At 35.3% G+C, this 11,614-nt stretch overlaps 2 protein-coding genes and 1 long non-coding RNA gene across 15 annotated transcripts in view; 1 reads left to right on the forward strand and 2 right to left on the reverse strand.

Moving 5' to 3' along the window:
- inpp4b (inositol polyphosphate-4-phosphatase type II B) overlaps window positions 1-3,581 on the forward strand; it is a 142,709-nt gene extending 139,128 nt beyond the window's left edge. For 10 of the 12 annotated variants that reach the window (XM_077605735.1, XM_077605739.1, XM_077605736.1 and 7 more), the window contains one exon: window positions 1,717-1,915. In XM_077605735.1, coding sequence (XP_077461861.1) covers window positions 1,717-1,900 — 184 coding nt within the window. In that variant the 3' untranslated portion in view covers window positions 1,901-1,915. Of the gene's footprint in view, window positions 1-1,716; window positions 1,916-3,299 lie in introns of those variants that run through there. The other 2 variants (XM_077605740.1, XM_077605741.1) reach the window with 1 other exon arrangement.
- On the reverse strand, window positions 934-4,462 carry LOC144077770 (uncharacterized). 2 transcript variants are annotated; one of them, XR_013301089.1, is made up of 3 exons: window positions 3,242-4,462; window positions 3,118-3,151; window positions 934-1,879 (listed from the first exon to the last, which is right to left on the reverse strand). It is a non-coding gene; the product is annotated as an uncharacterized LOC144077770 (long non-coding RNA). The 2 variants fall into 2 exon arrangements; XR_013301088.1 differs by having other exon boundaries at window positions 934-1,968.
- Window positions 4,463-4,489: 27 nt separating this feature from the next.
- il15 (interleukin 15) overlaps window positions 4,490-11,614 on the reverse strand; it is a 9,105-nt gene continuing 1,980 nt past the window's right edge. Inside the window, exons 2-6 of the mRNA XM_077606191.1 lie at window positions 10,133-10,215; window positions 9,011-9,098; window positions 8,872-8,916; window positions 5,569-5,706; window positions 4,490-5,483 (exon numbers count right to left, since the gene is read on the reverse strand). Of these exons, the coding sequence (XP_077462317.1) occupies window positions 5,376-5,483; window positions 5,569-5,706; window positions 8,872-8,916; window positions 9,011-9,098; window positions 10,133-10,215 (462 nt within the window). The 3' untranslated portion in view covers window positions 4,490-5,375. The remainder of the gene's footprint in view (window positions 5,484-5,568; window positions 5,707-8,871; window positions 8,917-9,010; window positions 9,099-10,132; window positions 10,216-11,614) is intronic.

Consider the following 11,614-nt stretch of genomic DNA (forward strand, 5'->3'; position numbering starts at 1 on the left):
TATGTATGCATGCATGCATACATACATACATAGGTATGTATGCATGCATGCATACATACATAGGTATGTATGCATGCATGCATACATACATAGGTATGTATGCATGCATGCATACATACATGTGTATGTATGCATGCATACATACCTGTGTATGTATGCATGCATACATACCTGTGTATGTATGCATGCATACATACCTGTGTATGTATGCATGCATACATACCTGTGTATGTATGCATGCATACATACCTGTGTATGTATGCATGCATACATACCTGTGTATGTATGCATGCATACATACCTGTGTATGTATGCATGCATGCATACATACATAGCTATGTATGCATGCATACATACCTGTGTATGTATGCATGCATACATACATAGCTATGTATGCATGCATACATACCTGTGTATGTATGCATGCATACATACATAGGTATGTATGCATGCATACATACCTGTGTATGTATGCATGCATACATACATAGGTATGTATGCATGCATACATACCTGTGTATGTATGCATGCATACATACCTGTGTATGTATGCATGCATACATACCTGTGTATGTATGCATGCATACATACATAGCCATGTATGTATGTATGCATACATACATACATAGCCATGTATGTATGTATGCATACATACATACATAGCCATGTATGTATGCATACATACATACATAGGCATGTATGTATGCATACATACATAGCCATGTATGTATGCATACATACATACATAGCCATGTATGTATGCATACATACATGGCTATGTATGTATGTATGCATACATACATACATACATAGCCATGTATGTATGCATACATACATGGCTATGTATGTATGTATGCATACATACATGCCTATGTATGTATGTATGTATGCATACATGGCTATGTATGTATGCATACATACATAGCCATGTATGTATGCATACATATCCACGTATGTATTCATACGTATGCATGTATGTATACATACATACATATTGACATCAAGCAATACGACACAGCCAGGCGTCAGAATGGGGAGTCCAGAAAAAAAACTGTAGTGCACTAGATAGATATCACAGTTGAAATATGCACGACTTGCCGGAATGTATTTGGGTGGCATTGCTGACGTGGATTCACCTAAGGTTGTTATAAACAAAATACACCAAAGTAGGTCCGTGACTAAGACCTGCTCAACTGGTTTGCGCGTAGTCGTGTTTAGGATACTGAGCAGGTTAGTGGGATTTTTTCAGAGATTTTTTTTGGCTTCGGAGAGAACTAATTGGCAGGTAGGCAGGTGTGTTGAGAGCGGGCGGGCAATGGCATTTTTGCACTGCAAACTCTTGGACTCTTTAATGTTCCATCTGTAAAAGAATTGCACCAAATTCAGATAAGATATGATAAAGAACTTAATTTCTTTTAAAAGTTGAGGATATTTTGATATTCATACCTGAGTCCAAAATAAGAAACCAATTACATGCATGAGGACGGTCGCTCAAAATTGTAAGCTAAGGGTTAGCCATGTTGGTGCTTCCTGCATGCCATTTCCTTTCTGTACTGCAACGCCATCCATCCATCCATCCTCCATGTCCCCCCAGCTTGGACGCTTTACTTACCTGTCGTCATTGCCTTCACGGGCTAAAAGTCTTTCACTAACTCACCTTCTTTGGCTTTTTTCTCTCTGCCCGCGATCGGGGGTTGTCGTCCGTCCGTTGCTCAGTCGGCTGTCCCACGGAGCGCCGGGGCACGGGGAGGACCCCGAAGCGGGCGCGGCGGCGGCGGCGTCCGAGAGCAAACCCACGTCGCGCCACTTTTACCCCATCGCCCTGCTCCTCGTCAGCTCCCACCTGCTGGTCGTCTGGCTCATTTTAAGTCTGGTTTTTCTGTTGGCAAAGTATCAATAAAGTTGTTGACAATTACCACGCTTTTACTTGCCGTCTTCTGGGCTGCGCTCGTCGTTTTCTGCCGGGATCTGAAATCATATTTATTGTTTTGGTGATGTGAATGAGGGCGTTTCGCTAGTGTGTGTGTGAGTGCGCTTTACAAGTATTTATGAGGGTGTTAGTAGTGCAAATAGAAAATAACATCTGTTATAATGTGTGGGAGATATTTACGTGTGAGATCATTTTAACTTAAAAAGTTCAAATGGGTGGGTGGGTGTCAACTAACAATCTATACGTAAGGCTTTTTTTCTTTAAAAAACGACATAGTATAGTAAGGCTTTTTTTTCGTAAAAAACGACATAGTATAGTAAGGCTTTTTTTCTTAAAACATGATAGTATAGTAAGTTTTTTTTTCTAAAAAAACGACATAAGATAGTAAAGCTTTTTTTCTTAAAAGACGACATAGTATAGTAAGGCTTTTTTTCTCAAAAAATGACAGTATAGTAAGGCTTTTTTCTTTAAAAAACGACATAGTATAGTAAGGCTTTTTTTTCTTTAAAAACGACATAGTATAGTAAGGCTTTTTTTCTTAAAAAACGACAGTTTAGTGAGGCTTTTTTGCGTAAAAAAACTACATAGTATAGGAAGGCTCTTTTTTCTTTAAAAAAATGACAGTATTATAAGGCTTTTTTTTCTCCGTAATTAACGATATAGTATAGTAAGGCTTTTTTCGTAAAAAATGACATAGTATAGTGAGGCTTTTTTTCTTAAAAAACGACATAGTATAGTAAGGCTTTTTTTCTTTAAAAAACGACATAGTATAGTAAGGCTTTTTTTTCTCTTAAAAACGACATAGTATAGTAAGGCTTTTTTCCGTAATAAACGACATAGTATAGTAAGGCTTCAAGTTCATTATAACTTAAAAAGTTCAAGTTGTGTGGGTGTGTGTGTCAACTAACAATCGATACGTTAGCGCGACAATAGTTTTAGAATTCACAACGTTTTTCCCACGAGGTAAAGATTAGCGAAGGCGCTGTTTCAAAAACAACAACGTGAGATTTCTAGCATTACTTAAAGACACCGTTCACATTTAATAAGGACAGGCTGGTGAAGACCTTTGTCGTCGGAGAATGCAAAACAGCTATAACACGCAAAACGGACTTTGTAGTTGCGTCTTGTTATATAATAAGCGCACGTCGATGTCACGGCCTAAAAAAAACAACAACTCACCCACTCACCTTATTCCGGTACTCTCTTCAGATCAGTTTGGGTCTGTCTATTCAAAGCACTTGATATAAAACTTCCAACATTTTTGGGGGGCATGAGATGAATAGATTTAAAAGGAAAGAAAAATAGGTTTACCTTGTTTTAGGCGAGTCCCACGTTGATGCTTTTTTTTGTTGTTGCATTTGGCCGCCAGAGAGGGCTGCCGCATGGACAACGTGGAGAAGAACATGGGCTGCAGGAAGTACGCCTTCAATGTGCTGCAACTGATGGCCTTCCCAAAGTTTTACAGGCCCCCCGAGGGCTCGTATGGGAAAGCGGACACTTGAGCGATGGCTTCCTGCCTTTGTTGACCATTTGGAATTGTACGATAAGGTACGATAAGGTTGGAGCAGCTCCAATTTGAGGAAAACCACAATTATTTATATTTTTCTACAGTGTTAACATCCTTTTTAACAAATAAACCAGTTTTTTTCCATTTCCGTGTTGCTCGTGTTTTGATACACATACCAACCAACAAATGAGGCGCGATTTAGTCGCCTGTTTTATTAATACGAGAAAAATTCACTTGTATACGAGAAAATTTTACTTTTAAACAAACAATCAGGACATTCAATAAAATGTCAAAAATGTTGTACATATTGCACATCATGTCAATTGGATTCATACATTTCAGGCCACTAGGGGGCTCTATTATATATATATATATGTATATATGTGTGTACAGTACACTCTTAACATAAAATAACAAAATCCACTTTTCTAACACAAAAAATATATATTTAAAATGTTTCCTGTTTTGCTACATCTGTTTTTTAAGTATAAAATACAGGAAAACCTTCAAATAAACTTTAGTTTAGAATTTTGACATTCTAGAATTTAGGTACAAAACTAAAACTATTTTGAAAGAAATATTTTTCTGGCCTCCACTTTGTGCTGTGAGCCCCAAAATGAAAAGTTATTAAAATCAGTCAACTAAATGACAGCTACTTTATTAATAAATTATTTTTTTTTAAATATGAGATTTTGTTGAGCTAAAAGTCTAAATCCATTTGGCCTTTTTTTTTGTTTTTGGTGATTTGAAAGATTTAAATATTATTATACTTGTATAATTACAATAAAAGCATTCATTTCAATTTGTTTAAAAAAAATTGAATAATTTGCAGACTATATACTTTTTTAAATTAATCTTCTGTGGATTATTTGGGGATTTTAATACTAATAAACTCTTAGCGTAAATAAATCTGTGGCTCACATGAATAAATATCATTTTCATTTAAAAGAATTTGGTCGGTAGAGCTCATAATCAAGTGTGACTTATTGTCCATAAATTACACAATTATTTATATTTATCTTTTGTCTTTTAAAAAAATTTAAAAAATTAAAGTAATTATTTTACTTCCTATTAATATTTTAAAGACTAAATATTTTATTTTATAATTTTAATTAATATTTTTAAGGATAAAACACTAATAAAAATCAGCAAGAAAAATATTCCTTTTAGTGTATTCATTGATATCAGAATATTTATATCCATAAAACAATCTTACCTTGACATAGCGACGTCATATTTAATTTCCAAGCCCATTAATCGTCAGTTTATGAATTAGTTTATGGCATTAGCTTCACACGCTGTCTAAGCATTGGCACCTGCTGCTACATTTCGGGTATTTATAGTCACACAAAAAAAACAACATATTCCATCATACATATACCGTATTTTCACGACTATAGGGCGCATCGTATTTTTAGCCGCAGTGTCAGTAACGAGTGCTATTTCTGTATTTTAAACACACAAAGGACGCACCGTTTTTAAAGGCGCATATATGATATATTATACATGAATATCGAACCGCAATAGCGCTGGCTACCGGAAGCAGTGACTGCTGGGATATATAGTTCTTGCACGCTACACCCACACGCTAAAAACACGTTTTTAACAAGGCAACGGAAGCAAAACGGAGTTCGGTTGTACTTTATTTAGCCATTTTACAACTTACTCACGTCATCATCACCCACAAATCCATCAAAGTCCTCATTTTCTGTGTCCGAATTGAACAATTGTCCAAATGAGTCATCGAAAACGCTGAGTTTTATACGTTCGTCCAGGCGGCCACAATCCTTTCGCAAATAGTAGCTAGCTAGTAGCTAGCATAACTAGCCCAACGCTGCCTGCCAATCTTTGTAAAGCTGTGTTGATGTCGATGTATTTTATGTGTGCGTTATAGTCGTGAAAATACGGTAATATATTTTGTACATACGTGTTTTCACCTCACGACATTTGTTTTAATTGCGGCATGGCTTGCAGGAGCTTGTTCAGTCTGTCCAAAAAGGTGGTGATATTTCCAAGCGAGTGCGCCTCGCACGGTGGACAGCTGGGCTGCAAAAATACAAAATTCATATTTCCAACAAAGTTAAATGTGGACGGATTGGACGCCGATGGCCGTGGACGGCTGGGGACTCACGGCGTGGCTTTGATGATCTCGCAAACTCTCGGCGAAATTGCGGACGCAGTCGGAAACCTCGTCGTCGACTTCCTCTTCTTCGATGACCATCACCAGCTCCAAAATGAAACATTTGAGGGAAAGGAGGTGGCACTTTGTCTGAGGGAGAAATAGTAGAAAAAGGCATTATGGGAAATGTTTGGATAGTATCACAGTCTACGCCATTTTTTTTTAAATTCCATATTTTAGCGTGTTACTCCAATCACATCGGGCGCGCATTTCTGGGTTCGATCCCAGGTGGGTCCTCGCTGTCCAACCGGTTTGCATGTTCTACCTAGGCTTTGGTGGGGTTTTTCTGGGTACTCCGGTTTCCTCCCACATTGCAAAATCAAGCTAGGCTAGCTGGTTTAACACTTAAAAGGCTTTTTTTTTTTAAATGAGTGTATAGTAAGGCTTTTTTTCTTCAAAAAATGACTTAGTATAGTACGGCTTTTTTTCTTTAAAAAAACGACATAGTATAGTAAGGCTTTTTTTCTTTTAAAAAAACGACATAGTATAGTAAGGCTTTTTTTTCTCTTAAAAAACGACATAGTATAGTAAGGCTTTTTTTCTTAAAAAAACGACATAGTATAGTAAGGCTTTTTTTTCTTAAAAAACGACATAGTATAGTAAGGCTTTTTTTCTTTTTAAAAAACGAGATAGTATAGTAAGGCTTTTTTTTTCTTTAAAAAAAACGACATAGTATAGTAAGGCTTTTTTTCTAAAAAAACGACATAGTATAGTAAGGCTTTTTTTCTTAAAAAAACGACATAGTATAGTAAGGCTTTTTTTTCTTAAAAAACGACATAGTATAGTAAGGCTTTTTTTCTTTTTAAAAAACGAGATAGTATAGTAAGGCTTTTTTTTTCTTTAAAAAACGACATAGTATAGTAAGGCTTTTTTTTCTTAAAAAACGACATAGTATTGTAAGGCTTTTTTTCTTAAAAAAACGACATAGTATAGTAAGGCTTTTTTTCTTAAAAAAACGACATAGTATAGTAAGGCTTTTTTTCTTAAAAAACGACATAGTATAGTAAGGCTTTTTTTTTCTTAAAAAAACGACATAGTATAGTAAGGCTTTTTTTCTTTTTAAAAAACGAGATAGTATAGTAAGGCTTTTTTTTCTTTTAAAAAAACGACATAGTATAGTAAGGCTTTTTTTCTTTAAAAAAACGACATAGTATAGTAAGGCTTTTTTTCTTAAAAAACGACATAGTATAGTAAGGCTTTTTTTCTTTAAAAAACGACATAGTATAGTAAGGCTTTTTTTCTTTTTAAAAAACGAGATAGTATAGTAAGGCTTTTTTTTCTTTTAAAAAAACGACATAGTATAGTAAGGCTTTTTTTCTTTAAAAAAACGACATAGTATAGTAAGGCTTTTTTTTCTTAAAAAACGACATAGTATAGTAAGGCTTTTTTTCTTTTTAAAAAACGAGATAGTATAGTAAGGCTTTTTTTTTCTTTAAAAAACGACATAGTATAGTAAGGCTTTTTTTTCTTAAAAAACGACATAGTATTGTAAGGCTTTTTTTTTTCTTAAAAAAACGACATAGTATAGTAAGGCTTTTTTTCTTAAAAAAACGACATAGTATAGTAAGGCTTTTTTTCTTAAAAAAACGACATAGTATAGTAAGGCTTTTTTTCTTAAAAAAACGACATAGTATAGTAAGGCTTTTTTTTCTTAAAAAACGACATAGTATAGTAAGGCTTTTTTTTCTTAAAAAAACGACATAGTATAGTAAGGCTTTTTTTCTTTAAAAAACGACATAGTATAGTAAGGCTTTTTTTTCTTAAAAAACGACATAGTATTGTAAGGCTTTTTTTCTTAAAAAAACGACATAGTATAGTAAGGCTTTTTTTTCTCTTAAAAAACGACATAGTATAGTAAGGCTTTTTTTTTTCTTAAAAAAACGACATAGTATAGTAAGGCTTTTTTTTCTTAAAAAAACGACATAGTATAGTAAGGCTTTTTTTCTTAAAAAAACGACATAGTATAGTAAGGCTTTTTTTTCTTAAAAAACGACATAGTATAGTAAGGCTTTTTTTTTTCTTAAAAAAACGACATAGTATAGTAAGGCTTTTTTTCTTAAAAAAACGACATAGTATAGTAAGGCTTTTTTTCTTAAAAAAACGACATAGTATAGTAAGGCTTTTTTTCTTTAAAAAACGACATAGTATAGTAAGGCTTTTTTTCTTAAAAAAACGACATAGTATAGTAAGGCTTTTTTTTCTTAAAAAACGACATAGTATAGTAAGGCTTTTTTTTTTCTTAAAAAAACGACATAGTATAGTAAGGCTTTTTTTCTTAAAAAAACGACATAGTATAGTAAGGCTTTTTTTCTTAAAAAAACGACATAGCATAGTAAGGCTTTTTTTCTTAAAAAAACGACATAGTATAGTAAGGCTTTTTTTCCTTAAAAAACGACATAGTATAGTAAGGCTTTTTTTTTCTTAAAAAAACGACATAGTATAGTAAGGCTTTTTTTCTTAAAAAAACGACATAGTATAGTAAGGCTTTTTTTCTTAAAAAAAAAACGACATAGTATAGTAAGGCTTTTTTTTCTTAAAAAACGACATAGTATAGTAAGGCTTTTTTTTTTTCTTAAAAAAACGACATAGTATAGTAAGGCTTTTTTTCTTAAAAAAACGACATAGTATAGTAAGGCTTTTTTTCCTTAAAAAACGACATAGTATAGTAAGGCTTTTTTTTTCTTAAAAAAACGACATAGTATAGTAAGGCTTTTTTTCTTAAAAAAACGACATAGTATAGTAAGGCTTTTTTTCTTAAAAAAACGACATAGTATAGTAAGGCTTTTTTTTCTTAAAAAACGACATAGTATAGTAAGGCTTTTTTTTTTCTTAAAAAAACGACATAGTATAGTAAGGCTTTTTTTCTTAAAAAAACGACATAGTATAGTAAGGCTTTTTTTCTTTTAAAAAAACGACATAGCATAGTAAGGCTTTTTTTGTTTTAAAAAAAACGACCATGTGTAGCAAGGCTGTTTTCCTTAAAAAACGACATAGTATAGTAAGGCTTTTTTTCTTAAAAAAAAACAACCATGTATAGTAAGGGGTCTTAAATTTCCCCTAGGTATGATTGGTTGTCCTTTCTTTTCTCGTGCTCTCCGATTGGCTGGCCACCGATTCAGTGAGCTCCAGCACCCCCTGCGACCCTCGTGAGGATAAGCGGTTCGCAAAAACAAAAAAAAATTGGACGTATGAATGATGGACTTTGCCGGTTTGGGTTCCCCCAACGTGACGGAATTTGAGAGGCTTGTGACTTACCTGAATGTCATCCATGGTCGGCGCGTACAACATGGCGCCGGACGCCTAAAAAGGGGCAAAGACGACAAGCGGCTCGTCGGCTTGGACGGAACACAGGACGAAAAGAGGAGGCAAGAGGATTGGAATACCTTTGGCTCACCTTAATGGCAGGCGTCAACATGCGGAGGCAAAGCTGCGCGTCTTTGGATTGGTGCAAGGACAGTGTGCAAGAAGCCGAATTCAGCAAGCTGAGGGAAGGAAACACCATTAAGACCAGGGGTCACCAAACTACGGCCCGCCGGCACATTTGGACCGGCCCTCTGAACAATACCAGAGACGCTATCGGATTTTTTTCCTATTTGGCCTTGAAGACTGGGAAAACTGGGGGGCGCGCCCCCCTAGGGAGGCGCAAAGAGAATTCAAGGGGGGCGTGAAGTCATCTGCTAAAAAAAAATGTTTAAATAGATAAGAATAATAAAATCAAAGAACAAATATCTGCCATTAAATACATGCAAAATATGATTATTGCAGTCACTCCAACGGTCCAACCCATTTTCTATTAAACCCATTTTCCCATTTTCTATTTTGACACTCTGCTGCATTCTCTCGCTCTCTAAACAATGCTAAGAAATAAATGCAATATAATAAAATAAGTTCACATGAGCAAAAGAGGAAGTGGGTTTTGTAGAAAAGCGTCCGAAAACAATGTGTCCTCGAGCTGTGGGGCCTTGAGGCGGTAATATATTTTAAAAAAGCTAAAATAAACATTGTTTTAGATCTATAAAAAACTGAATATTCAGGGCTTTTAATCCAGTTCTTTTAATCCATTTATAAAAAATAAAAAAAATCGAAATATTAATTTAAAATGGTCCGGCCCACGTGAAATCAAGTTGACGTTAAAGCGGCCCGCGAACCAAGCCGAGTCTGACACCCTTGCGCTAAGGAGTAGACTTCAAAATAAAACAGACTCCCGTAAGTTACAAAAAAGTGCCCTATTTTTTTCCGTGTTAAAATCAGCCCTGCAGTTTGACTTGTTTACGAATCTTACATTGTTACCATAATCATTTGGAAAAACACGTTTGCCCTGTAGTTTAAATTAACCACCAGTACCAAACTATGACGGTATTGGAAACACGCGACCAATGGATCCTGAATCCGACACGCCAAAAATGGGGTCCAAATGTCCTTGTTTTGGGTGCAGATTTTACGAAAATCCCCCCCAAAAAAGAGAAAGTGGGACGGCGAAGGTAAGCGAAGGGCTCCTACCCTGCCGTGGTCATACCTCAGCATAAAGACGCTGGTCCAAACGTGGGTGGCGCGCCCGTCCCCACGTCGTCTTGAGCGGAGTCGCAGCCACGTGCCGATCTGGAAACAAAGACGAGTTAGTTCACGTACTTGCGTCATTTCTCGCGGGTGAATGCGTTTGTGCGGTTTCCCCACACGCTTTACAAAACAATAAAAAAATTCTTTGTCATTTCTCTCACTTGACAACTCTAGCCCAACTAATTGGGGGTTATTTTAGCGATAACATACCTGTCAACCTCTGCCGATAACTGCCCTTATAAATGATTATGATTCCCCTTACAAACCCCCAAAAAAACCTTACAAACACAAGACAATTGTTCAATTCGGACACAGAAAATGAGGACTATGATGGATTTGTGGGTGATGATGACGTGAGTAAGTTGTAAAATGGCTAAATAAAGTACAACCCAACTCAGTTTTGCTTCCGTTGCCTTTTTAAAAACGTGTTTTTAGCGTGCGGGTGTAGCGTGCAAGAACTATATATCCCAGCAGTCACTGCGCACCGGAAACCGGAAAAGGAGTCTGGGGCTGCTTCCGGTAGCCAGCGCTATTGCGGTTAGATATTCATATTTAATATATATGCGTCTATACAAACGGTGCGTCCTTTGTGTGTTTAAAATACAGAAATAGCTCTCGTTACTGACACTACGGCCTAAAATACGATGGGCCATATAGTCTTGAAAATACGGTACTTATGAAAATCAAGTATCTTTTTTAAATTCCACAATGCTGCCGGTGTGAACATTCATTCACACACACAGGATTGTTTATCCTAGGCATGGAGTGTTTCCCGTCATTATTTATGTTTGGCACGGCTCACATTCGCAAATAGTTTTGGTGCTTCAATAGATCAGAGTGCGTCATCTTTCAATCCGCCCTTCCTTTGTTTGTTTCTACCTCATCTAAAACAAACCTTTACTGAATGACTTTCATATATTGGCCCATATTTTTTCAAATAAATTAAAAACAATGCAAAATTTAGACGTGTTTTGAGGTTAACCCATTAAAATTGCAGTCTAGAGCCAAGTTAGACAATAACAAAAAAAAAAACAATTATCCGCCAATAATTGCTAATTAGTGTCTAAATAAAACGATATGTACTTTATGATATTTTATTATTTATTTAAATTCTCTATATTTGACCCCAATAAACGTATGACATTTGAAACGTGGGAGTTTTCTTCCCTGATAAAAACTGATGTATCAAATGAACAAGAAATTATATTTGCAATATGTAATCTTTTTTGTTGTTGTAACGGACCATTAAAGACGGAGTTTCAACAATTTGAATTTGGTGTCAATTATTTAGCGATTACAGCTTTAAATTCACTTTCGCAACTTCCAATGTCTTATATTTGAAAGCACAAACATGGGAGATTTTTAAACCTTATTTTTTAAATTTGGGGTTTTATGGGACAGGAGTGTGAAAGAAAAATTATGAAAATTAACACACATTGTG

The sequence above is a fragment of the Stigmatopora argus genome, chromosome 7, assembly GCF_051989625.1.
Source record: "Stigmatopora argus isolate UIUO_Sarg chromosome 7, RoL_Sarg_1.0, whole genome shotgun sequence".
In the NCBI taxonomy this organism is placed as follows: Eukaryota; Metazoa; Chordata; class Actinopteri; order Syngnathiformes; family Syngnathidae; genus Stigmatopora; species Stigmatopora argus.